The 27499-nt window shown below is 40.3% G+C and overlaps 1 protein-coding gene across 1 annotated transcript in view; it reads right to left on the bottom strand.

Moving 5' to 3' along the window:
• The window catches only part of C1D (C1D nuclear receptor corepressor), a 76240-nt gene that overhangs the window by 27533 nt on the left and 21208 nt on the right, over positions 1 to 27499 (bottom strand). Inside the window, exon 4 of the mRNA XM_038131719.1 lies at positions 26578 to 26636. Coding sequence (XP_037987647.1) covers positions 26578 to 26636 — 59 coding nt within the window. The remainder of the gene's footprint in view (positions 1 to 26577; positions 26637 to 27499) is intronic.

Raw genomic sequence — 27499 nt, 5'->3', positions numbered from 1 at the left:
CAGGCAAAAAGGAACCTTTAGGGATACTAATTCTGTTGGAAACACACTCTTCTTTTTCTATCAAAATACATTGCACTGAAACTTAAAGGAAGCTTTAAAACTTGAAAATAAGAAAATACATCCCATAAATGGACAAAATTGCTTCCTTGGCAAATCCGGCTAACCTATTTCTTTGTCTTTAAAGCACTCCTGCACTCATCCAAAGTCATCATTAACTGTACTTGTGGTTTCTGTTCCAGGGACAAAGTAATACATTGTAACAATGTGTGTACCTGCACAGCATTAATATTATGGTTTTGCAGCTGTGGAATGTGGTGGTGTCAGCAACTTTACTGTAAATACTGTTTTCAGGGCCCTACAACATGGATGTTAAAAAACAAAATACAAACTTTTCTATAATGGCCAGTTTCCTGAACCCCTCTCAACATGCTCAGTAGTTTATCAACAGGATTGTGCCCTTTGTAGCAATTGATGGATTTTCACTTTTAGAGACTGTCTTAGGTTACAATGTAAGTTGTAACCAAAAGTATGTACTACTGTCTACACAAGCTGTTAAGATAAGTGGGGTAGTGCTCTTTATCTTATCCACAAGCCAGCCCTGATAACTCCCCTCCATGGGGCTATCTTAGCTAAGGGGCCACCAAAGTCTCCCCAAGTGACTTATAGAACTACATCATTCCATTGTGAGATACTCTGCCTTTGGGGGAGGAACCAAACATTCCTACCTGGATATAATCTGAGGCTCAGAAGAGCACAGGCAGCACCGACCACTGGATTCCCAGAGCACAAGAGCTCTTGATAACCACCACTGGACCTCCAGAGAGAAACACCTTTCTACAGGATCTCCACTTTGACACAACCACATCCATCACTCCAATAGGACTGCAGCCACAGTTTAATCAGACTTCTACCATCAACCTGACCAGCAAACAGGGTGTCAGGTCGTATTTTGACTTTCAGTTTAAGGCAGTGCTTCTGTACTATTGCCTTTATTGCAATTTTCCTATTAAATTGTAGTTCTGACTTGGAATCAAGTCAATCAATCAGACTTGGCTTAGCTCTTCTCTAAATACATGGAGGAAATCTGGTCTATAAATTCATCAGGCAACTACATTCCTTACTAATACCAACTACTGCAGCTGCGCTAATAACCATGGAGCTGCACCTTTTACTTACAGCAGAGGGTCTAGGCTAAAATACCATGCTATTAGGGGCCAGTAGGTCTCATCAGTCCTCCCTTAAGGGTAAAAAAAAATAAAGAAGAGAGATTGAAATGTTAAAAAAACTAAAACCCAACTGCTATGACTATAATGTTTGGTTCATCTCTCAGGAGACACATACAAACCACAACAGGGCATCTGTGAGACTATTTGATTCTCACACATCTGTGAGACTATTTGATTCGCACCATTTCAGATTTGGCAAGACACAGGCTGACTTGGTAAACAGCCTCACCCTTAAGACTTTAAACCAGACATGCAGCAACTGATCAAGAGTGCCTTTTCCCAAGCATGTTCTTTCTTCCTGTTGAACTATGTGTTTTAGAGATAGGTCTGCTGAAAGGCTACTGAGCCACACAGTTAAGGAAAATGCACACAGAGAGGAGCTGCATCTTTGACTGAAGCAGAATCCCTGTCAGCCACAGAGAAGCTGTGCTGCTGTTAAACATCTGATTAGTTTATTCTGCCAAACATCTGAGAGCATCATTAGTCGCACACATGGTTTGAATTATGATCAAATGAGCTGAGTAACCTGCTGCCATGAAACTCCATGAGTCCTGTTTTCTCAGGTCTCAACATGTGTTACTCAGTGCGAAGCCATGTCTCCTGGCTCTATTTGATGGCTCGTGCAGGCCAGGGTTTAGAAGTGTCCTTTTCATCCTAAGGACGACCCTTCCTACTGAATTGTTTTACCTGAGGATTGCCCCAGTATATATTTCCACTAGACAAGAAGAATTAGTGCAACATTTTCAGACATCTTTTGTCACTGCATTATCACATACTCTTTGTTGGCAGGTAGAGATGTGATGCTGTCTATTTTTTGAAAACAAAATTAAAACCAGAAACCAAATCACATTTCCCTGATGATTTGAAGCTTAGTGGTGATGAAAAGGAATTAATGAAACCAGTTTGTCATTTTGCTAAGACAGGACCAGGCTATCTCTGCCACAAGAGAGAGTACCAGCACACCAGCCTTGAGATTTACCTCTCTCCTCTACATTTTTCTGTAACTGAACCATTTATAGGAGAGAGGCTCTGACATAGATCAAAATACATCAGCTCAACCTAATTCCAACAGAAAAAAATATTAAATGCCAGTTTTTCAAAGCATCAGTCCTCCAGTCCTCTCTCACTTTTGAAAGCTGACACCTGCTGTGATAATTCCCAAGGGTGAGTAAATCCCTGTAGTCCAGCAGATGAGAGATTCTTGTATAAGTAAAAACATCATTTTCAACTTATATTTCCACTACTGCATGTCTAAACTCTTTGCTAAGAAACTAAAATACCCAGATAGATTCACACAGAAATGTGGGAATCCCCCATATGTATTTCCTTTTGTGCTGTGAAATACTTTACTAAACAGGAGTGATTCTGTACAGAATCAACACAGTGGAACAAATTCCTGCTGTTCTCAATTTAGTGACACTGAAATATTTTATCCTGAGATACAGAAGAGTGTTTCTGTGCAGAGTCTTCGCCAAAATTATTGCATGGAAAGGTATCAAGAAATATACAGGCATACTGATGAAAGATTTGTAGGAATAGCCACAAATCAGTGCATTCTTTCTTAGTTTTATGAATTATGAAATTAGGAGTTTTGCTCTCCCCTCTTGAAATAAATTGGTTGATAGAATCTGAAGGAGAGAAATTACACAACTGCACTGCACTGCTGTGACAGGAACGCATTTAGCCATGACTCAACCGTCAAGAAGCTCCACACTCAACTGCCCTGTCAGCACTGTCAGACAAGAAATTAAGCATCCAGGTTCATTCCAGTTAGTGACCTATGATTTTTCTTTTCTTCCTATTTTCAAACACTTCCTGCAGAGAGCACCTGAACTTGAGTATAGCTGAGCTAGATCTACAGCAAGCACCTGCTGAAATGCTACAGATGGTTTTTTGTGTCATGTGATAAAATCACAACAAACACGACTAGCTTCAATAACAGAGGGCAAGATTTAATCATAATTGCACTCATGGGTTGGAATTTTCTAAGTGAAAAAGGTCTTCACGTTAAACAAGTAGTTTCAGGAAAAACATTTCCATTCAAAAAATTTTCATTTTTTCCTTTTAGGAGAATAGAACCAAAACTATCTGGTTCCAAGGGAGATATACTTATTTAAGTTCATGAACTACTGCAGTGCCTCATGACATTCCAGTTTTCCACTGACAGATCACATGTGTAACATGTAGTGGCTTGGAAAATATATCAATTAATATCCTGATAATAATTAACATAATACAAAAATACCACTTTTCTTCTGCCAGGAATCCTTTTGTTCAAAAATATGTCTATAGATCATGTTTAATTATTACAGCCTGACATAACGTATTGGGGAAGGAAGTATATTACAAATAAATAGTGTATTTATAAGCTCTTACTGTATGAAGACAAGACAAAACCTCACTGGGACTAACACCTGTAGGCTCCCAACCCACAGCAGCAAACCTGCACCAGTCAGTGAAATCAGTTGACTCATTCTCTGCCCTAATATCTTTTCCTACTGTTAATGAGGAGACACTTCACAAAAAATAAAACTACTGATCTTTTATTCCAGATTACCACAGAAAAAAAAATGGTTTTCTCCACTGAGAGACAGGTGGAGTTACTCAGTAGCTCACCTTCACACAAACTCACCCTCTCGGATTTCTAACACTTTCATTACCCAGCTCATACAGTTCACTGCAATTGAGATATTATTGTTTTCATTAATTAGAAGAGATTAGCAATGCTAAAGTCCTCTCCTGACAGAAATAAAGGCACAATCAACAAAATTATGCCCACTTAAATATGGAATTAAAGAGCGACAAACGCCTTGCAAATGTGCCACTAATATGTTTTCTGCTCTTGCTGAGTGTTATTATATTTATGGATTTACTATGGCTTCCAAGAAGATAACTTCAACTTGTGTTTTTATGAAAGGACATCTGGATCAGGCACATATCCAGAATTAGTATTCTTCTTGCAGCAGAACTCCAGCATCTGTTCCATATGCTATCGTATCTTGTATATTGACAAACTTCCAATAGAACTGGATTTTGCAGAGTTTACTACACTGCTATGAGAGTGCTCATCAACATGTTTCTCCACTTACAATTTAAAACCTTACTCAGCATTAAGAAATACAAGCTTACAGCTTTTTTCTCCCAAGAAACCTCTCACTGTGCAGTTCTGTACACTGTCACAGTCTGCATTGCTGTGGTTACAGACAGCAGACATCAGTTTTTGTCTGCAATGGTCTTAAAGAAGGCTATGTTCCAAAGTTTCCAAATGGAGTCCTAATATATGGGGGCATTTTACCATCAATAATCTGTACCTCCTTAGGCCATATTTTCCCTGCATAAATTCTTCCCTGTTTTCTTTTTGATGTATCTGAATGACCTGGAGCAAATAGCCAGTTCCAAGCAGTCTGATAAATTAACAGGGTCTAGATAGAGAATACAATACTAAGGAGACATTGTCAAGAGAACCTCAAAGTAAATTATTTTTATAACTTCCCTTAAGTTTTTTTCTGACCTTATACATTTCATTACATTTCCCAAACTTCATATGTTCCTTTACAAGTATCTCTTTTTATCCTGGCAAATAACCAGTGTATTCCTTTCTTTTTATCTTCCATTTTCTTCAGCCTTTCTTGTTTGCCAGCATAATTTCTTTCACTTAAAAAGTTTCAAGGAGTGGAGTTGAAAGTTTTATATCAAGAACACCTTTCAACATGCAGTAGTTCTACAAATTAAGATTCTTTGCAGACAGGTAAATGTACCCATGCTCTCCTTTGTACCATCTTTTCCTTCACATATTTCCTAGTAAAGCTAGTCTTGTAAAGTTACTCCTTAGTTTTGTTTTCTGCCTTGCATGTAAAAAAAATTGATTTTGGCTTTTGAGGACTTAGGGATGTTATCATGTTCTAAGACTTAATGCTGTTTTCCACACAACATCCATTATTCCACCACATATCTACAATCATCGGACACTCACCAGTCTGTCCTAAATGTGGTCTGAAACACTTTGCTCCATGAACTGGTCATCAACAGTTCATCAAATATCTTGTCTTGATCTCACCCTCTGTCACACAAAATTTACAAGTAAGTATTTGTGGGTGTATTTATGGATCCCTGTCACACCTACATCTTGTCTCTCCTGCTTGAAGACAAATGTAAGAAAAATGTTTCATTTACTTCTTTTTTTTTCTTTTTTTTTTCTTTTTTTTTTTCCCCTGGAAAGGCTTAACACTGAAGGAAAATTTTAAAGGTGTTTTCAGCTCCACCAGGGATTTTGCTGAGCAGCGAATCATAAGACATTTATCTTCTCACCCACACAGTGCAGTAAAAGTGCAGCTTGTCTTTTGGTTCCAATTTCAAACTGCTCCCAAAAATCAAAAGATTTTTGAACTAGCTTGTCCACTGCTGCATCACTGTCAGCCAGAGCTCCCCCCTCCCCACCACACCTAGAACCACACTGTGTTGTGACTGCACACAAGGAAAATGTACCTCATTTGGGCTTTCCATCCCTTTCTCCAACATGCCTCTTTTATGTATTTTTCTTCTTACCAGACCTTTGTCAAATTTATTTCCATTTGCCTCCCCCAAGTGTTTCATGCAGCCTTCCTACTGCACGCTTTAAGACTTCCTCCCCTTTTCACTGTAAACTTTTCTGCCCTCTTGACAGACAGCCTGTGAGTGGAGCTTGTATCAAAACAGAACCACTAATCTTTTGCTACTTCCTTTCATCCTCAGTAAAAGACATGCACTACACATCCCATACATCGATTCCTCTTACATCAAAACCTCCTGGCAAGTGTGGGAGTATCATTACAACTCCACTTTGGGCTCTACACATAGTTAGTCTATCAGCAGCCAAAAACCCAAAACATGTTGAAAATGTGCTTTCATACACACACACTATCCTAGCATCTATGGAGACCAGGCAAAATTTCCAAACTAGCAATTAACTTCGGATGTCTCTAATAAGATTGCTGACATGTTGCCCTCCAGAAGCTGAAGGAAGGATGCCGCTCATCTTCAAGTTTTCTCAGCCCCCATCACCTCACCCAGTAAAGGGTGGGGGTATATGACAGCAATTCCCACCAGCAGTGGTTGTGTTTCACTCTTACATAGTCAAAGAAGGCTGAGAGTGCATGGTGTGTCTCATCAGCTTCCCAATCACCTTCTGCATGCTGGTTTTGCTAAGGTTTGGAGCTGCATTTTTTTTAATGTCTTTTTCAAACAACTTGGTCTTTTACTTGCCATTCTGTTTTATTATAATTATCACTACAAGAGGAGTAACCTGGTTAATTGAAACCTAGATCTCTTCCACTGCCTTCCAATGCACATTCAAAAAGCCAATGTTTAAATATTGCTTGTCAAGGCATGGGATGGCTTTCTGGAGTTCACCATGTCTTTTTGACCTTTTTTCTTTTTTTTTTTTGTTTTGCTCTGCACCTGCTGAGGTAAGAAGGCCTGCAATGGAAGTGTTTTCACCTCAACAGGGTGGGTGGAAGGATTATGTAAACTATTGTCCGGAAAGAGGGTCTTTGGCAGGTCCCATGCTGTCAAACAACAATTGTGACTTCTTGCATTTAGAAAGTCACGCTCAGATGGTTTCATCTGAAACCCTGTGGGTAATAGTAGCCTTTTGAGGTTATGATATCTCTGGATAGAATTCAATAAAAGAAATTCACTTTCAATTGAAGCCCTGGAACACTGCCAGACAGCCCCAACAATGATATGCCTCTCCAAAGAAAATTGGACCGATCCCCCCTCCATTTTTTCTCCTCCACTTTCCATTTCTCTCTTCATCGTTATTTGTGCTTTTAACCTTGTTTTTGGATTCCTTTTTTTGATCTATTTCCTCTCCCAATAAGTTTGGAATCCTGAAGCCTTGAAAAAAAAAATAAACACTTGGGACTGAAAGAGTAGAAGCCAGTAATACAGAGACACAGACTCCCACAGTGGCAAAGACAAGTCACTCTCAATAGGTGACCTTTGCCACATATGTGAAAGGAGACAGAATAGATCCTCTGCTTTGGGTGAAGGCAGGATATTATTACAACCACCAGCTTCCTTGTTAAGAAGGCTTGTTAAGGTACTTGTTTATTTGTTTCGTTTAAGGAAGGGGAAAAAGCTCACAAAACCTGCCTCGTTTCCAGAGGCGTTAAGTGTTGGCTTGTTGCTTGGGTTGCCATTCGTGATGACTTGGGATTTTGGGTGGGTTTTTTTGCTTTGTTTTGGGTATTTTTGGTTTTTGGGGTTTTTTTTGCATTCCACCCCTTTTTTTCCCTGGATTTAGCAGGTGTTGCAATTGTCTGTCTTCTCTTCGTTTTAATAATCTAAGCAGATTGAAGAGTGTGCGTAATTGGGAGGCAGAATGGGAATGGAAAAGATGCATAAATCTTGCGAAAGTAATAATTTTCTCCAATATTTTCTTCATCAATGATCTACCTCTTGAGCTGTTACTACTACATGTGATTTTCATTTGATTTCCTATCAAGTCAAATGGGCATAGGAAACGCATTAAAGGAAATAAATCCCCCATGCTTTGGAAACAGATCTCTTTGGCAGGTTTTGTGCTGAAGTTCCTTGCGGTTTGCACTTGATCACATTGGGGTGTAAATCCTTTCTTTTGCCTCAGTTCTACAATGATTTATTTTTCTTACATTAGCTTAAGATTTCAAAACCAGTGAAGTAGCAGCAATGTTTGAGTTAAAAAAAAAATCTGACCTGCTTTCTCTCCCTACAGCATTATTTGTCCTTTTATCTCTCCAAAGCTCACAGTCTACACAGGTTCAGGTCTGGTCACTTGTCAGCTGAGACAACAGGCATGGGGGGTGGTTGGGGGAAGAGGGTCATTTGTTCTGCACATGGTGTTTTCTTCTGATCAGCCGCTTCAAAAGAATCGCAGGAGATGCTCAGACATTGTCTTTTACAAGAGTCTCCAAATCAAATTCCTGGCTCACAGGGATCCTTTGGATCCTCTTGCACTTTCAAGAGAGCTGCCTGACTGTTGGCATCAAAGCTAAATCTAGAGCACAAGCTTCTAAGCAAACGAGTTTAAATCCTGCTCTCATTTCAGATTGCTACATTTTTAACTATTCTCCCTAAACTGTTCTGTACATACTATTAAATAGAAGTAACAGGACTCATTTATTCCTTGCTAAGACTTACACAAATTCAGAGTGTCAGCATTAAACACACCCAAACCCAGTTTACTGCATACAATTCTTTAGGTGCAGTACATACAAGCAGATGGCAGCTTTGGGTAAATTTGCATCCATAAATATTAAGTAGGGATTACACATTTCTAACATACAAGATTTTCAACTAAGTTTCTCACAAGCACAAGGAAATTAAACAACTGCTCCAAGTTCATCAAACACCCAGTCCTGAAAATACATTACCTTCTTAGAGTGAAGGTTGGTGTGAGAGACAGTCCCAGGGACTAAGATATCAAGTAAGGTATCAAGGTATTTCAGGTACTGAAATCTTTAGGTGCACCTCATGATGCTAGATTAATAAAAAAAATTCTCCAAGGTAGCAGTCTATATGCTCTCTTTTTCTCACTACGTAAATAAAACACATGCATGTTCATCTGGGTGCAGTGGTGGTTCATGGAAATATGTGTTGCTAACCATGTATTTGTCCTCTGCCTGTATTCTCCTGAGTGCTAGGCTTCACTATAGAACCTATTTGGACTACCTTTTCTTCTTGTTGTTGTATTTAGGTTGGAGAAGAACATCAGTTCTCTTCTGAAAAGATTTACAAAACCCACTCACTTGTTTATCTTTTATGGACCAAATGTTGCTCTCCAGAACATTTTTTTCTCTTGTAGAGCATACTATTTATCCACAAATGAAAATATATTCTTACTACCTTTATAGTGATGAGGAGTTTTCAAGGAACAATATTAGAAAATTATTTTTAAAAAAATACCAAGTCTAAAATTGCTGTACAATTACTTTCTTAGCCTTTTCGGTATTTGAAAGGTTTTCACTTTGTTATGAGGCAACAACATAAATTCAAAGCTTTCCAGACAGAGTAGTTAATGAATATCCCATCAGAATTCTTCCTATTATTTACCAGCCTTCATCGTAATTTTTTTCCCAAGAAAAAACAAAACCCCAGCAGTTGTAACAGACCTATAAGGCAACAAATGAATTTGTGCTTTTGAAGCAATTCAGACATCTGTAGTCTAATAATCTACTTTTTTCTATAGCAATAATAATGTATAATAATAATATATATAATAATAATAATAATAATAATAGAAAAATATTCCTTGAAGAGTACAACAGAAGGTCTAATCTGCAAAAATTACAGACATTCTTCATTGTATTCTTAAAAAAGCATTTTTGCTACAAAAATAACCAGAATTTTACATTGCTTCCATAGATAAACAGACCAGCTTCACAGCTAGCAAAATTTAGATAGTGCTGGTGCATGACATACTTTGGAAGTAGATATAGGATAAATCCTGAAGTTTGACACTACACAGTTAATAGGTGCAGTCCTATTTACCAAGATGAGCTTACTCTCCTCCCTTGCCAGCATGGACTTAATTTGATTCCTTAATCATAGTTTGATATTAATGGCTCTAATGGATACTGCTATGTGAGGATCAAGATGTCTTACTCCTATATAATTTATTTTTAAACTTCAGCTTATCTTCTTCTAGTTGACAATCCAAGGTGCACTATAAATCAAAATAAACATTTATTTACATGAAATAGCATCCATATTGCTAACAATAAAAATCACAATAGCCTGTGAAGTTATAAACAAAGACCTCCAAGCCAAAGCAAGAATCTAATTTTTACATACTTCTTCTTTCTGTAATTCAGGTTCTTATCAAACAAGTTCTTTTCATAGCTGGGAATAATATAAAGCCTTGCTTGGAATGTATAACCTTTACTTTACTCTCATGAACTAAGACAAATTCATTAAGAAAGTAGAGCTTGGAGTTCTAAGCTATTCAGAAGCAGAGGAGTCCAGAAGAAAATAATTTCCCTCCAGCCAAGAGAGTCCGTACTGACCCAGAATCCTGGATAGCAGTAGAACTTAATTGTAGCATACAATTATAATCCAAAAATTTAAAAATCAAAAAATTTGCAATCAACAGAACTTAATGGGATCCTAAACTAGGTGTTTTAGCTGTGGTCATAAGTCATTTCATGAGAAGAATTCCAATCCATCCTCAAAATGTCATGATATTTTTAGGGGATTTTATTCTAATAGACTGGATTGTCATTTTGTGTTCCACTAAGTTCTCTCTTTTTTTTTAAGATGGTCACTGCAGAATTGCACTAAGAAAGTAATTGATTATTTTAAGGTAGTGCAGAGAGTGCCCCAGATGACCTTGCAAAGTCATTGGGAAGATTAACCAGGATAGGCAGAGTCATATGACATTCATTATAAAGAATAGTGTAAATAAAAGGCTAGATGAGGAAAGAAAGATGTGTGCCCCTCCAAAAAAAACCTCAAAACATCTAAAAACTCAAACAAAACACCCAGGTACCATAAATATGTCAGACTTCTGTGAGGGGATGCTTATTTTTCCTTTGGATTTTGACAAGAGTATGGTATACCTCTATTTTCTACTTCCTGAGTCATGTTTAAGTCTGCCTCCCTTTCTGCACATGAAAACATGCTGCCCCAGAAATACTGAATTCAAGAACAATGTGCATTTCAGTTGTCATTCCCACACCACAAAGCTTACCATCTACCGGGAAGATATCACAAGATAGCAAAGAAACAACCAGTAAGTAAAACAAAAAGCAATCAAAAAAAAAATCACAATTTACAGACAGAAAATACTCAAACCCCAGGAAATTTTCATTTTGTTCTAAAACACAATCTGAAAATAAATACTGCAAAAGAAAATCTATCCTACTTTATGAACTAATACTACCCTGAAGAGTTTTCTGTCCTGTACTGGTGGATTTCCCCACTCTTTTTAAATTAATTACTCCTTCCCTATCAGGACTCCAGTGCTGTAGGGCAGAGGAGATTTCAGCTACATCTGATCACATTCCCCCACTGTGCCCTTCAGCCACAAACATTTGTTTCTTATCCAGCTGTTCTACAGGAACCTGTCTTTAGACCCTCATTTTCCCCCTGGGCTTCCACTACCAAGCCCTTTTCAGAGAACAGAGTGGCCACCAAACAGCAATTTCAGGAGTGCAAATTATTGTCTCCAAGGCAAAAAATGACTCAGCTAACAGTTCCCATGAATCACTCAAGAACTGGTGAAAGTACTCATCGCTTCTACCACCATCTTCTGCTTCTGGAAGCAGATCTTGTCACAGCCTGGAGTGCTCTGTGGCCAGAAGACTGAAATTACAAGTTAAAACTTCTCATAATAAGATAGAAATAGAGTAGCTTGCATTGGAAATTGTGCTTGAAAATCCCATGGCATTTTGTAATCTCTCTCCCATACGATGATTCATCTCACCACCTATACAAAATTCCATCTTCATTTTTAAAATTTCTTAACCAGTCTTCCCACTTAAAGATAGGAGAAAGTTTCCCATACAAAAAGTCTTTTATATAACAATATTTTTTGCACAAAAGAGTTTTCATTTTGTTGAAAAAGACAAGCATAAGGAAAAAGCCAACAAGTACAACCCACCAGGATTAAATCCCAGCAAATCAGAAAACAAAACCAGCAAGCCAGCAAGTAACAGTGGTTTCACATCCTATAGCCACTCCACTGTTGAACTGTCAGCCCTGATCCTCTAGGATGCTGTCTACAAGTGACTTTCAAATTGTAAGCCTGAAAACTAAAATTTCCCAACACAGTGGTTGCTAGTGATTTAAAATGTGATTCAGATCTGCTTTAGTATATGTATATATTAGTACCAATTTGCTTTTTGCTAATTATTACATTTCAGCTCATTCTCTGCTCAGCACCAGACATACCAGTTTTGCAGCCTGCCACACATCAGTTTTACAGCATATAACACATGAGTGGATCCAGCCTCCTTGCAAGCAAGAGAAGAGACTAGGGACTTAGAGATGCTAAAGACTTAGAAGATATTACTAAAATTCCTATTGTGCCTCATACAGCCAACCTGCCTGGCAACCTATCAGCCTCTAATGACCTCAACCATTCTTCCTACTTCACATCTCTGTCACTACATCCACCATCTGTCTCTGATTCACTAAATCATTTTTTTAAAAAAGAGGCAAATAGATATTGCCTCAGAACTGTGCAAGCAGCTACAATGAACTGTATATTGATCCCATTCTTGGGATGGTCATAAAGTCTGCTCTCTATCTGCTAGGTATTAGAGTTTACCAATATTGCTGAAGGGACATGCCTTGGCTTGCCTGGCCCCTGCGTCTGAACCAAATAGCGGCAACTGTGGTGTTTCACCCCAGAGACACTATTCGCTAGCTAGATGTTGCAGCAGAGCACATGAAAACAAGTCCAGGCATGCTGAGCTCCGATGGCAGCGGGATGGAGTTTCCCTCTTGAAGAGGTGTCGTGGTTTGAGAGGAAGTGAGTTTTTGGGAGGTGGTGGTGGTCAAACCAATAGGTGCCCAGATGTGGATATTGGCACCTGGTTTGACCATTGAGGATATGGATACGCCTCTGAGAACACAGGGGTTAAAAGCGAGGAACTCCCACGGGAACTTCTTCTTGGTTCTGGTCGGAGGAGAGTTCAGACCTCCCCTGCCCAGCTTCGGGCTGGGCAGGGGAGGGGAAAGCCATACGACCGAGGTGGGCCGGAGCCTTGGGCAGAGGACGGGAGGCGATGGCTTGGACAAGAGTGAGTTCCCCACAGAGATGGAAGGGTGGAAGAACTCAGAAAGGTGGCGGGCAGCCCCCCCCCCCCCCCCCCCTCGGGAGAGAGAGGGAAAGAGAGAGGTGCCAGTGCTATCTTGAACTTGATAAGCACCGGCCTGGCCGAGGAAGAGAAGGGGGGGCCGACAAGGGAAGAGTGCGGAGCTGGTGTGGGAGTTCGAGATGAGCAGAGACTGTGATTTTAACCCTTCTGTGGGACGGTGGAAACCTGGCAAATGCTGATCCTCCGGGAGTCGAAGGAGGAGAGAGACGGATAAGAGGAAATATGGAAGTGTGATGAGAGCTGTGCAAGTGAAGAACGACTGAGAGAAGTTGAGGAAAAAATCCTAGGTGGAGGAGATGATGGAATGGCTTTTGGCTGGACTTTTCTTGTATAGCCATGGATAGAACCTTTCCTGTAATACAGAGACTGCATTTTAGGGGGAGGCGGTGCCAAAGGAGTGATGTGAGTGGAGACGACAGGTGATGAAGTGATGGTGAGACCCCTCGGCCCCAGGGGGTGAAATATTGGGGGGGACTGGTGTCCCGAAAAGGTGAGAGACTGTCGTTTTCTCCTGGAACTGGGCAAGGCATCCTTGAAAGGGGAAACCCTAAAAGCAGCTCTGGTCCATGTGCAGTGGTGAGAGCACTGAACATGGAAGGAAGAAGTCACGACGTGTGGTGCTGAGTGACGGGGGATTTGCCTGTGGTAGCACAAGAGGGGCTCTTCTCTCCTCAATGAAATGAGAGGTGATTGTCGGAAGGGTGGAGATGGACTGAGTTGATTATTTGAAGGGTGATGGACTGGGAAGAGATCTAAGGTTTTGTGTCATTCTGTGGAAATTGAGTGGGGGGAGGAGAAATGTTTAAAAGGTTTCCATTCTGCTCTGTGTGTTAATTTTATTGTAGTTATATGATAATAAAGTTTTTTTCTTGTTTACAAGTGGAGGCCTGCTTTGCTCTGTCTCTGATCACATCTCACAGCGGACACCAGGGGAAGATGGGTTTTCATAGGGGCACTGGCATTGGGCCAGCGTCAAACCATGACAAGAGGGTCTGCTCCTCAGGTCTTCCTCTGATGAAGAAGCTTTAAGGCGAGGTGAAGGAAAGGAGTCAGTTCTGATGGAGGGTTTTAATCCAGAGTTTTAACTGTGGCCCGCAGGCCTCTGAATTCAGCAACAGCTCCAACAGAACTTCCAACTGCGTGGTCTGCTCCACCTGGTGGAGAGGGGGAGGGAACGGAGAGGAAGCTTACCAACCAGGTACGGGAGAGAAGGTTCCAGGGGACAAAGGACATCTGGATAGCCCAATGCCCCCCAGGGGGTAGGCTGCATCTTTTGAATTTGCCCAATCTGGAATTCCAGGATTGACAGGCAGTGCTCGGCAGGGGTCAGGGTGGGGAAAGGAGAGGCAATTGACACACCTGGGAGGGAATTTCAGGGGTGAAACCTGGAGTTCTGAGGTAAACCATGACATCACACTGGAGCAGGAAGGTAAAGAGTTACAAACTAGAGGAGAAGAGGGTTGTCACTAGCACCACTGACAAGAATTTTCCTTAAGCAACAGCCCTTCATGGTCTCCGTTCTAGGTGTCTCTGGCTTAAATACCTCTGCCAGAAATAGGTCTGCTGGTCACCTGGCTATCAGCGCAACTTTCACATCCCCTCTTCCATGCACAAGGGCAGGTAGTTCAATAAGTTAAGATGAATTAATATCTGTTTCCAAGAACATTTGGTATTTCACCATTTGCCCTCAGCATGGAGCTCCCAACATACCTTGAATGCAAAGGACACCCTTCCCTTGTCTTGTTTATTGAGGGTGTTAGGCAATCCCAAAGAAAGCAAGCAGAGAAACTGCTTTCCAACACTGGTGGGTTTTGGTTTGTTTTCCTCTTTCTTCCACCAGCACAAAATCCGAACCACAGGCACAGTGCATCTGGAAGCACAACTGTGCTCTGTAGTTGATATGGATGACTTCAAACCAGGGGTCAAAAAGATGTGTGGGGTTAAGGAGGAGGGAAGGAGGAGGGAAGTTTGAGGAGAGAAAATTTAAAAAAAAAAAATTAAAATTACATGGATTAGAAATGTAAGTTGAAAATGAAAGTTTATCCTTCCCTATTTATTTAATCCTTCCCTATTTATTTTTTTATTTTCTTTTGTTCCTTTAAAGGACCCTGGTTTCAACTTTGGGGTTTGGCTGGAAAACTCTCCAAGCTTAGTTTTAGTGAACTTATAAAACAAGACCCTAGGGATGATGATGGTACTGTATTCTGTGCAACCTCTAAATAGCATGAATCACTAATAAAAAAAATGACAAATGACAGGAAATTCCACCTGTCTACTTGTGAACAAATATTCTAGTTTAGAGATTAAGTCTCAAGAGGACATCAACTCTGGGCAAACATTGTGACAAAGACATTGCTCTCTTTATTATTTTACTTTACTTGTATTGAAATGTTGGGAGACACAAGACAGATGATGGACTTTGGACCTGGTAAACATAAGAGATTTGATAACAAGATGCCTTGGCAGAAGCAAACAGAACTTTGAAAATTAGACCTATATTGCAAGAAGATTAAATCAAATGGGTTTTCTGGAAAAAGAAAGTCCCATTAAACTCTGCAAGAAAGAGATGTTGTTATATACATAAGTTTGTGTATGTGATTTAACTTAATCATTGTAGTACACATTACTAGTCTCCCTGAAATAGTATATAAGCATTTGTATCCCACAATGAAATGGTATTCTGATCACCGAGTCAGTCTCCCGGTCTCTCTCCATTGCCAACATACTTGGGGATTTTTATCTTATTCCTTTAAAAAAGAAGATAGGTCAAGAAAGGGACATGTATTTAATTTGACTGAGGTAGCACAGTTATATGAATATGAATTGGTCTCAGATACAAAGTGAAAAGTATCACTTGGATTCAAACTCATCGTTTGCTTTACAATCAACGAAGTTTGAAAAAGAAACTGTCTAAGATACTCTTGTAATATCTCTACTTCAGGGGAAAAAAATCCCCAAAATAATCTTTAAAGACATAGCTCTTTTTACAAGCAAACCCAACCATAAATACCACACTTGATCCAAGAACCAAAAGCAGAGATCTCTTGAAGTCTTGCCATGAATCAGTACAGAGCAGAATGCAGGCAGAATCTGTCACATATTTCTGGGATATGCTGGGGCTGCTGTGAGAGAAACCAGGTTCAGAGAGTCCTAGGATTAGTGTTCTGATTTCCCAGCTTAAAACACAAGAAGCCAGCAAAATAGTGTCTTCCTATCCTCTCCTCCACACCATATTAAAACCTGTACCAAATTACTCCTGACCACAAACTTGGGATTGCCTGCACGTGTCTGTTTCTTCCTCCATTTACAACAAGCCAATGGAAAAGAGAAAAAACATGAAGTAGTAGCCCACATAATTGAGAATTCATCAAGAGTTCTATGATGCTGGAGATGGACAGGTACAGATGTTCTCCTAAATTCTGGAGTGTCCTGATTTAGGGCAAATTTTAGAGGAAATTCCATTTCAAGGAATGGCAAGGAAGGCTGGGTATAGTTTTGCTATATTCACTGGTACATGATGTACTCTGTGGAAAGTCATGGAGTCTGCTCCCTGCCAGACCCACAGGGAATGTGGGCATATGAGCGCTCTCTATCCAACGGCCTGGGCCTGTAGCATAGACAGCAGTTTCCTGCTTTTCCTTCTGGATGCTTCCAGGATGACACCCAGCAAAGAGACCTTCTGTGATACAGCATTATGCAGGGCATCTGTGTTAAACATAACTTCTGTGATTCTGGGGAAGCTGAAGAAGTGAGAGTCACTTTGCCACTTTGTTCCAAGACACTGGGAAGGATTTAACTTTCTTTGACCTGCCATTTGTAGAGAGCAGATAAAAGGATCCAGCTACCCCTTCAACAGGAAAGGAAGGGCAGTATTTTCTGGAGGATGGCTCCTATTTAGGTACCTCAGAAAAGGGGAAAAACCTCCACAACTTTCAGTATCCAGGCATTCTAGCTGGTACTGGCTTTTTGAGCAAGGGAATCCTTGACTTTTGCCTGTTTGAAAAATACTGCTGCAAATGACACACAGCAAACATACAGAGCCAAACATTCATTGGAAACTGTTGCCTCTGGAACACTGATGAAAATCCAGCTGCCTGGCTCCTGTATGCCACCTATTTTTCCAATCCTGACCAAGGAGTTCTCATTTTGCCAGGAAATGGGAATTATGTGAAGATTGCCCTTTCTTCCAAGCTTTTCTGTGTGTGCTTGGCCAAAGCATAAACAGGCATATTTTAAAAGAGCAAATGGAAGCCATGCATCATCTGCAGCACGCACAGGCTAACAGCCAAATTACTCTGTTTACTGCAACTTCTATGCCCAGAGAGGTTTCTTTTGTTCTTAAAATAGCATCAGCCACTGCGGAGTGGAGATACAAGGAAACAGAAGATTATATATATACACATACATTTTGTCACAAGTCCTGGTGCTTGTACCTATTATTCACTTTAATCATGGTTTTAATTGATTTGCATATTTCAGTAATACAGCTTCTGTAGACCGATAAATATATCAATATTGGATGTTAAATAAGAATATTAAAATGCTCCTCTAATGCATAATTTACTTCATGGCAAACAATCACTTCCTCTCAGATCATCACTATTGCAAATTTAGAATCTTACCTGAAAGGCTTTTCCCTAATGTGCTTCCTAGTAATTAAAAAATTAATAAAATATTATTTACATTATGATGTTTTAATTCAAGTTGAGTAGAGTGTGGGAATGTGCTATTTTCTTAATTGAATGAGTATTAAAACTTGGAGGGGAACATAGCAAGTTCTGAGTTTGAATGTATTTATTTTAATTTTGTTACTAATTAACGCTGCTCGCTGGGTTACGGGGTGTCCCCAGACGGCTGCATTAGATCCCAGATAGCTCAGTCCTGTTCAGAACTGCCTGTCCGAGTTCCCAAGCAGCTCCCGGCCGCAAGCTACCTTAGCAAGCTTTTGTGATCTCAGCTCTTTCATGATTATCAGCCCATTTGTGATTTCAGCTCTTAGCTTGCAAGGGGCCACGGGCTGCAGCAGCTGGCAGATGCGGGGCGAGAGAGGAGAAGAGCCATGTGAAGTTCCACAGCTTGTCTTTATTGATCTTCTTGGGGATAGCTCTTCTGCAAAGGTTCTCAGTGATGACTCCTCTGCCGAACCGGGCAGAAGCTGGGGTTTATATAGGGTAAAGGAGGATTGGGAATTGTCCAATCATAACGGTTAAAGGAAAGTGACCTATAGCCTTACAGAGAGATAAGCAAGGGTCTGAGAGCAGGAGAGAGGGGCTCCTAAGGTCCAGTCATCATGGCTTGGCATTTTGCCTATCTTAGGCTGCTGAACGCCAGGGAGGCCTTGCAGGCCCTGTGCCTGCTACAACTTATATCTCAGCAACCACCTCCAATTCCCAGCCCAGGTCAAGAACTAACAGGCCAGAAACTCTGCAAAGCTATCATAGGGAAAATGTCCTTGGCATAAAACAGCTTGCTTGCAAAAAACCACATGATGGAAAACAGGAAGACATAACCCAGAGTATCATTATCCACACCTTGAAAAGCAGGGATGGAGATGCAGGCTGCTGGAAGTCACAGTGACTTAAGCCGGGGAGTCTGAACTAGGGTAAGAAAATGGAACTGAACTCTATTAAATGTATCAGAAGATACGACCCATGCTTACAAGGGGAATATTTCTGGTACTAAAGATCTCATTAATCTAGTGGAAAAGGCATGACAAGACCTCATGGCCAGGAGCCAAAGCCATGCAAGTTCAGAGACATGAAGGGTGACCATTTATAGAAAGGGAAAGTAGGCCATTAGAGTTCCAACACTGGTACATAGAGACACAGTGACTTCTCCAGCTCCTGAAGGCACTGAAATAGAGTTAAATGTCTGCCAAAAAAGGCAGAGATTCTGTACACCAAAGTCACAGAATTGCAAGAATCACTAGTCATATTTCACAGTCTGGTCATACTCAATATCAAACTCTTCTGGTTTTGACTGAGTCAAGAGCAAACTCAAATTTCAACCTTTTATCTCAGCTACTTTCTCTCAGAGACCACATAACTTCTGAGAACACATCACAAGCTAGACAACAGAAAGGTACCACCAACAGCTGCTGCTGTGAAATCACACAGTGGAAGAGGAAACAGGGAACAGTGGAGAACGCAGGGGTCTATTTGCCAAAAATATCATGCCAACAGAACTTGACGTTTCTTATATTGACAGCAGCTGACAAAAAAAACCCCAAAAACATATGTACCTCACAATCCCTTCCTATCAGCTGGGGAGAAAGGATGTCCCTGTGTCATTCCCTGAATATACACACAGAAGAAGGAAATGGTCAACAATACCATCACCTTGAAGAAGCAGCCCAGCACAGGTCTGGGAATGCATCACTGAGGTACAAACCACAAATCAGCAGATGCAACCCACATATGCCTGCCTTATGGAAGGAATGGAAAAGCACTCAACAGGTCCCAAAACCAAGATCTCTTGCTCAGGCAGTTTAATAAGCAAAACAATCTCTGGGTCTAAAGGAAAAATCCTGGCTTTAAGAAATTAAAGAAATTCAATAGGGGAGCTGCCATACCAGCAGAGTTTCCTCTCCAAATTCTACTGCCAGCTGAACTACCAACCTGTTGTGGGATCTTGATCAGTCCTTCACTTCTCCAGGACTCTCCATCAGCCTTTGTACACCTCAGGGAGCCTTACATGACTCTTGGTTTAGATATGTGCCATGCCTGGCAAGAGGCCCTTGTCACTTCCACAGTACAAATGCTATTACTGGCACAATTCACAAACCAGTCCTGCTCCAATAGTCATGGTCTAGCTGGCTGTCACCACACACCACAGCTGGGCTGCACAAGTCCTGCTTTGGGAAACAAAAGTCATAGCAGTGCTACACCAGGAAGGATTGCTCGCATGCTGAGGACAGGTGTTGAGCTCTTCTTTGTGCCAAACACAGAACAACATTGCACTCTGTTCACTTTTCCATAATGCTGCTGAAATCACAAGCACTGCCTTGGCAGAGATGGCCTCAAAACTCACCAAAAGTCTCCTGTCTTATATGTGGCCTTTTTTTAAAATAGCCACATGGACACCAAGGGAAGGAAGAAAAAACATAATACTGTGATACACAAGAAATCATTGATGGAGATCAATCTGAGATACAGGTGCACATTTTATTAAGGGACAAGACAGAGTTTTTATATTGCCATTGCAATAATGTGACCAGCTCAAAGAAATTTAAAAAGGACAAGTTTTGGAGTCTGGTGGTGCTTTTTAGGTGGTGTGGTTTGGTTTGGGGGTTGTTTGTTTCTTTGGGGCTTTTTTTGTTCAACTGTTTGGGGTTTTTTCCAGATGCCTGACCTTTTGCAGAGAGGGAAATTTCCATAAAATGGCTTCATGATCTCCCATTCATGCAGCCCACAAGAAAAAGAGTATGTGGTTTCTTTCAAGACAAGTTTTTGGACAGAGCTACTTTTAAAATATTGTTAACTTTCTGCTCCACTGCCTTGCAGTTCAGTTCTAAATAATGCCCTTTGAATGAGAACAGGCAGAGAAGAAACAAGTTTTAATTAGCTGTACAGTGGGTGTCTTTGTCCCACAGATAGATTTGATTATATCACTGATAACCTTCACAGAGTTTGTTGTCACATTACACTATACCATTCCTCAGAGCTGAAGATATTTTCCACACACTCCAAACAGCCTTAGCAGCAGTGAAAAAATAAAGTCAAAAGTCCCTTCCAGATGTTTTGGTGGAATTCATCTGTTTGACTGAGTTCCCTCAACTGGGATGAAGCCAGGAAAGCTCAGTGGTGGTGCTGCAAGTAGTGAGTGACACCAACCCAGATCTCTGCCAATGCAGCATTTACAGGGTTAGTTTGTAAACCTGTTTATACAGTTGTATGCGGTACATGAAGTGTTATACCTTAATTCCTGAGAATACCATCTGGTAGCTATAGACCAATGTATTCTGCATAAACTCAGACAAGAAATATCACCACTGATACTACCTGACATGTTGTGACTTTCAGACATCACCCACTATAATTTTACATACCCTAATTTGTCATAGAATTGGGCAAGCCATGGAAAAAAAAATCAAAAATAGAGCAAGTTGTTTTGGCCATGACTTCAGCCCTTCCACTGAATTGTTGTGCACTTGTGAGAAGTACACCTAGTACTTGTTAGTGGCTTGAATATGGCAGCAGGTAAGGAGAAAATCAGAATCTGTTCTACAATAATATTGGGAACAAAAAGGGTTTGGATCCAGCAGAGGCTTTTTATATGAAGTAAGGGGTCTTGCAAATAAGCATAAGCAACTTGGATCATTCATTTCCAGTTATTACACCAGCCAAGAACGAAGTCTTCCTGCTGTACTTAGATAAGTAGCCCTAATTTAGTAGGGCTCAGACAGCAGTCATTAACCACAGGATTCCTTCTCCCCTTCCAATGTGGGAAACGAGAAACTGCTCCACAAACTGTAAGACACGACAGATCAGATCCTCACAGCCCACACACAGCTTATACTGCAGGCATAACTTCACTTAGGGGATAAACTCCCGTTCACAGCAGGACAGCTGAAAGCAAAATCAAGCATTGCCACCTCATCCTTTCGCTGCTGCTGAGATAGATGGCATCTTCACTGTGCCTGCAAGGAGGCTGGATCCAGTCATGTGCTATCTGCTGTAAAACTGATAGGTATGTATGGTGATGAGCAGAGAATGAGCTCAAATGTAATAATTAGCAAAAATTAAATTGGTTAATAATATAGACATGTTCTAAAGCAGATCTGAGTCACATTTTGCTTATACTCACGGCTTCATCACTTTATTGGCACTGTGACATCCCTGGGAGAAGAAGAAAATAATAGCCAGTAAAATCCCTGGACAAAGCACAAATTTCCTGCACTGTAAGGTACATATTCCTGAGTCCCTGAGTGGGACTCAGGAAAAAATATTTTCTGTTCTGTTCCCTGTATGTCCAAATATGGACACACAAAGCAAGGAAATAAAAAATTACACCTTTGAGTTTTTACTTCCAAGTCTGTCCTGAGTTTTGGCTGCTGTTTATTCTCATGGCAGCAAATCATTGTACTTCTTCACACACCCTTCATGAGGCTGGATTATTGTTGATTTACATATATTGGCAGGAAGACTGGGCAGACTCCTGTTGGTCTCACCTCCCTGCTGAGGCACCCATTTCTCCATGTTTCCCACCCGAGATTCTCCAAATCCTTTTTTTTTGGAATTCAGTGAGGCACTAGACCCAATAGTTATTCCTGGTAACTTTTTCCTCTAAGCGAGGGCTCATACTTCAGCTCAAGGTGTAATATAGCAGTTGGTGCTTCTGCCTATTTTTTCAGCAAAACATTTCTTGAAAGAGTAATAATTCTGGTATTGGATTGAAAAGCTTTTTCAGGATTTTAATAAATGGCATGTATGAAAATGGCTAAAGCATGTGATGACTTTTATTGGCTAAGTAAGACTCCCTAAACATATCTTGTTTTTGTTAGTTCCTGAAGATCCACTTTTGTTGTAGATAGTACAGGCTGGTCCAGCCTCAACAACTACAGGGGGTGTATTTGGGTTTACAATTTCCCCTCCTGCCTTCCTCAACATGGATTGCATCCTGCCTCTATCTCCCCAGCAGCAGTCAGCCCTCTCCCTAAGACAGTACAGCAGTGCCTCCAGACCTTCCACACAGCACCAGCAATGAGGCACTGCACAGGCACCATGGATGCTGGGCAGAATCCCTTGGATTACTGCCCCTCAGTAATAACTAATTCTGCCCCAAAAACACACACCTGTCAACAACAACAGCATTTTGGCTCTGTGTTGGAGGACAAGTTCAACTGCTGGAATGAGCAGTTGTAGCTCAAACAGCTGTTCCCCAGCTCCTCCAGGGAAGAAGCTGGCAGGTTGGATGGATCAGAACAGAAGCCTGGAACTGGCCTTCAGGCCACCAGTTAGACCACATAGAACACTCTCAGCTCACATCTCTGATGGAACCAAGGCAGTGCAAGGCTACCTCTTCAACCGAGGGCTTGTAACCACGTGTGTGCTCACACCTGTAATACACATACAGCATCTAGTCAGACTTTATTAGGCTTTTATTACAAAGTTCTGTTTATGAAGCTATTCTGAATCACAATCCTTTTTTTCTAGGTAGAGGTTTTTAAGTTTTGCCTTTTCACACAGTGAAGAAAGGAATTATTTTCCCCTCTCCCCCTTCCTGGCATTGCTTTTCCATTAAGTCTTCTGCACAGCTGTGTCTGTCCATTTGCATTAACTATTCTCTCAATCTTTCTCTCTTCCTGAAGAATCAAAAAAGTGTTCTGGAGAAAATCAGATTTGAACTGAAGTCAACAGAAAAGCACCAGTTCTGGGATCATGCAGTTTCTTAATCATCAGTTTGAAGCTACCTGCCTAAGACTTATTTTAATTCCTTGGAGCAGACCTACTGATCACCAAGACCAAATATTCATTTTCATCCTAGTGCTATGCTTTTTTTTTTTTTTTTAACTAGCAATTACTGTGAAGAAAAAGCAAAGCATACAGCAAAGATGACAATTACAGCAAATAATTAACCACTCGGGATTTAATACACCTCTCTGCAAATGTTTCTTTCATATAAAGCGCTTTGGCACGCTGACAAGTGAGGTAAATCAAACAGCAAAATAGTTGGGTCATTGCAAGGTGGGGGAAGAGGATTCAGCTGAGATGTAAATGCCAACTGCAAACTAAGGAACACTTTCTCTCAGCCTTGTAACATCACATAGCATATTTTAATAATCTGAAACACCCCAAAAGGCATGATTTTGCAACATCATCTGTTGAGTGGATCTTCAGGAACTAACAAAAACAAGATATGTTTAGGGAGTCTTACTTAGCCAATAAAAGTCATCACATGCTTTAGCCATTTTCATACATGCCATTTATTAAAATCCTGAAAAAGCTTTTCAATCCAATACCAGAATTATTACTCTTTCAAGAAATGTTTTGCTGAAAAAATAGGCAGAAGCACCAACTGCTATATTACACCTTGAGCTGAAGTATGAGCCCTCGCTTAGAGGAAAAGTTACCAGGAATTTTCAGACTTCTAGCAAGGTGATAGTCTGAAACTCTTCTCAGCTTTAACACACTTCCAGTATTGTAGAATAGTTCCAATATACTCTTTTGTTAACGACTGGACACTTTAAAATTGCTCCTTAACTATATAAAGAATTTTTTTTTTAATCTCTTCCTCTCCTTTTTGCCCCTGTTCCAGTGGTTTTGCCATTGCTTGTATTGCTGATTGAACCTTTATAACCACTTTGACCACATGTTTGGCTCTTTACTTTTTCTCTCCCACATCACAACATATTGCTTTGGCCTTCAAAAACAATTTGCTGAAAACTAAAATGGCTTAAAAATATATATGGCTGCAAAGCATTAGATTAATGCTGGAGTACAGGAAATCAGAATGTTAAGTCTAATGAGTTAGCAGATGGTTCATGATCATGATAAATTTTGTACTCTAGTTGACACATTTTCAAATGTTAATGTCCTCTAGAGGAATAAACTGTGTTGTAATGACTGGAATAAGGGCTTCAAAGGTGAGCATTTGCCTTGTTATTGTTTCAAACCCTGGTACTCAATGTACATAGGTGTTAGGCTACTCACTCTAAAAAAAGGAAATAATTTGCACCGCATAGTGAAAAAAGACAAGGTTTACAGAAAAGAGGTTGTGAAGATCTCAGTCATGGAGAGAACAACCTCCTTCATCAGTGTGAAACAATAGCTAATCAAATACTGTACATAACGTGGCAGACAAGCACTTGCAGGCATCCCAAGAGCCACAAAACTCTTATGGATTATTGCAGCAAGTGTCTTGATGGTTGTAAGGCTTCCGCAGAAGTAAAACTCCTGTACTCTGCTTCCTCTCTCCCACCCTTTCCCCTCCACACTCGCTGTGAGCTGGTTTGCCCAGGGAAAGGAACACAGTCAGACTGCACAAAACAAACAAGGAAGAGGAAAGTTGTGCTGTACATTCAGTCTCATGGCAGCCAGTAACCCATGCAAGAAAGGCATGCACTGAGAAACAAGGACAGTTTAAAGAATTTCCATTTTTGGATTGCAACAAAGGATTTGGATTTTTTGTCTTGTGAACCATGGGCTTACAGGCCAGGGCAGTATCTCCACACTTTGCCTTAATGCTCCCACATTCTCTGCTCACAAACATGGACACACATGAGTACTGAAGTCTAAGCCAGCCTTAACTCTTGCACAACACTGACAATACCACTACTCCTGCAGAGCCAGCAACATTCCCTAGACTTCTTTTTTGTGGGTATACACTTCCCCTCCAGGTATTTTCTGAATACCCAATTTCCATGCACAGCCATGAAGTAGCATTCCCCTCTAAGGAGGGTGTTCTACTTGTCAATCCAAGTGGAAATAACCCAGTTTGCCCCTAGTGATGATCCCATAGTCACAAATATATTCTTCTGTCCTCTTTACAGTGTCTTATGTTTTCAATGTCATAATAATTTATGCCTTCCCAAGAAGGGCAGAATCATCTGTTGAACAGCAGTCATGGCCTTATTTGCTCAGCTATTGCGTAATCTTACCTTTGCCCCCATAACATTTCTTTTAAAGTGTCCTCTGTCAAGAGTCACTCTGCAATCAACGTTGCTGACCATGTGTTATTAATTAAGTAATTTTACAAAATTAGAAATACAAATCACATTGTTTTCAACCAAAATAATGACCTACCAATTATTCTGCCAACAGAAATTACTTGTAGCTTTTGGCAGGTCTTTTCCCTTTGGCCATTGTTTTCTTAGTTATTAACAAGGTTACAGTTGGTCCTTTTGATTAAAAAGCTTTTTGGCCAGAATCACTGCAATGGGAAAACAAAACCTGAAATTCAATATGCTTCTAGAATTCTTTTGAAATTTGATCTCAGTACCAATGAGGGAGGAAGGTGAGGGGCCACATGGGACATATTTTGTTAAAAAAAAAAAAAAAAAAAAGAAAAAAAAAAAAAAAAGAGAGAGAGAGTATTTTGTGTTCACTAGTCTTCCTGTAAGGCACACACTATATTACTTAGGAGCTGATTGCAACAGCTTCAAACATCTAAAAAATATAAATTAAAAGCTCATGGAGTTTACAAGCTGGGATAAGGCTACATGATGAGGTGTACCTCCATGACTCATTCAAGCCACATTATCCACACAGACTTAGAAGATTCTTTCAGTTACTATAAAGGTAAATTAAATTCAGGACAACAGAATCCATGGCCTTCTTGAACCAAAAAAGAACTTATAAACATATACAGTAAACTATCATTAAAAAATTATTATTATTAATATGACCAAAACAACAACATAATTTAAGAACTTAATTTCAACACAACACCTGATTCTGCTAAACATACCTACAAAGTCTATCCTTGTCCTTTAGCATTTAGCACTAAGGGTTCTGTGCAAGTAGTTTAATTTAGAAGGTAAAGTGTGTGCAACAGGGTAGTTCTGTACTCACAGAGGTAAAGCTTCGTCTCTAGGCCTCCAGCAAAATTCATCTTCTCTGCATATGAGAGCCTACAGAATTAAAGATAGGATTCACCTTCTGTGCAATACTGCAATAAATTAAAAAAAAAAAAAAAAAAAAAAAAAAGCAGAAGACCTGCACTTTGCCTGCCCCTTTCAAAAGGGGTTGTGTGGGTTAGCATCACAGAGAGGGACAGAAATGTGCAGTAGCAGAAATACACAAAAGCATAAAGAGCATTTCCAGGTTTCTCTATGAAGTGGCTTGTTCCAGAAACCTCAGATTTTGTGTTTAAGCAAGTGTGTTAGGCACTTCAGGCTTGGCAGATTTTAAGGTTTGTGTATAATTGACTAAACAATTCAGAAAATGGTGCACAGGGGTATCAGCTTCACATATCAGCAAAGAACCTACCCTTCTCCATTGTTTTGCTCTCTCGACCAGAGAGAGCAAGTGCAAATAAAATATCCAAACAGTAACAACATGAAAACATAATTTTCAAGAAATAACAGACTAAATCCTTAACAAGATAAACTAAACGGGGTTGGGTATTATTTGTCCCTTTTAAATTTCTCCAACATTTGCACTCAGTGATTTACCCCAACTAAGCATCTGAGAGTGAAAAAGAACATAGCACTATTTGTTGCAATTAGAGCTCTAGCAAACAGCACTTTCCTGTATGCAAGTTACTTCAACAGCTTTTGTACCTCAACCTTTGCAATATCCCACTAATAGTGCTGGTAAAGCTACCGTTAGCCATCTGAGAATTTTTCCCATCCTCAGTCATGCAGTTAGAATAAATGCCACCTCTTCTGCACTGACACAGTGCAAAGGCCTGGGAATGGACCCAAAAATTCCTTACAAAACACTCTTCCAGAGCCAGTTCACTCATGCCATTCTTGGCTGGGGATGGCAGGGG

The sequence above is a fragment of the Motacilla alba genome, chromosome 3, assembly GCF_015832195.1.
Source record: "Motacilla alba alba isolate MOTALB_02 chromosome 3, Motacilla_alba_V1.0_pri, whole genome shotgun sequence".
Lineage (NCBI taxonomy): Eukaryota > Metazoa > Chordata > Aves > Passeriformes > Motacillidae > Motacilla > Motacilla alba.
Note: the sequence above shows the minus strand (reverse complement) of the source record. Positions and strands in the feature narration are given on the sequence as shown.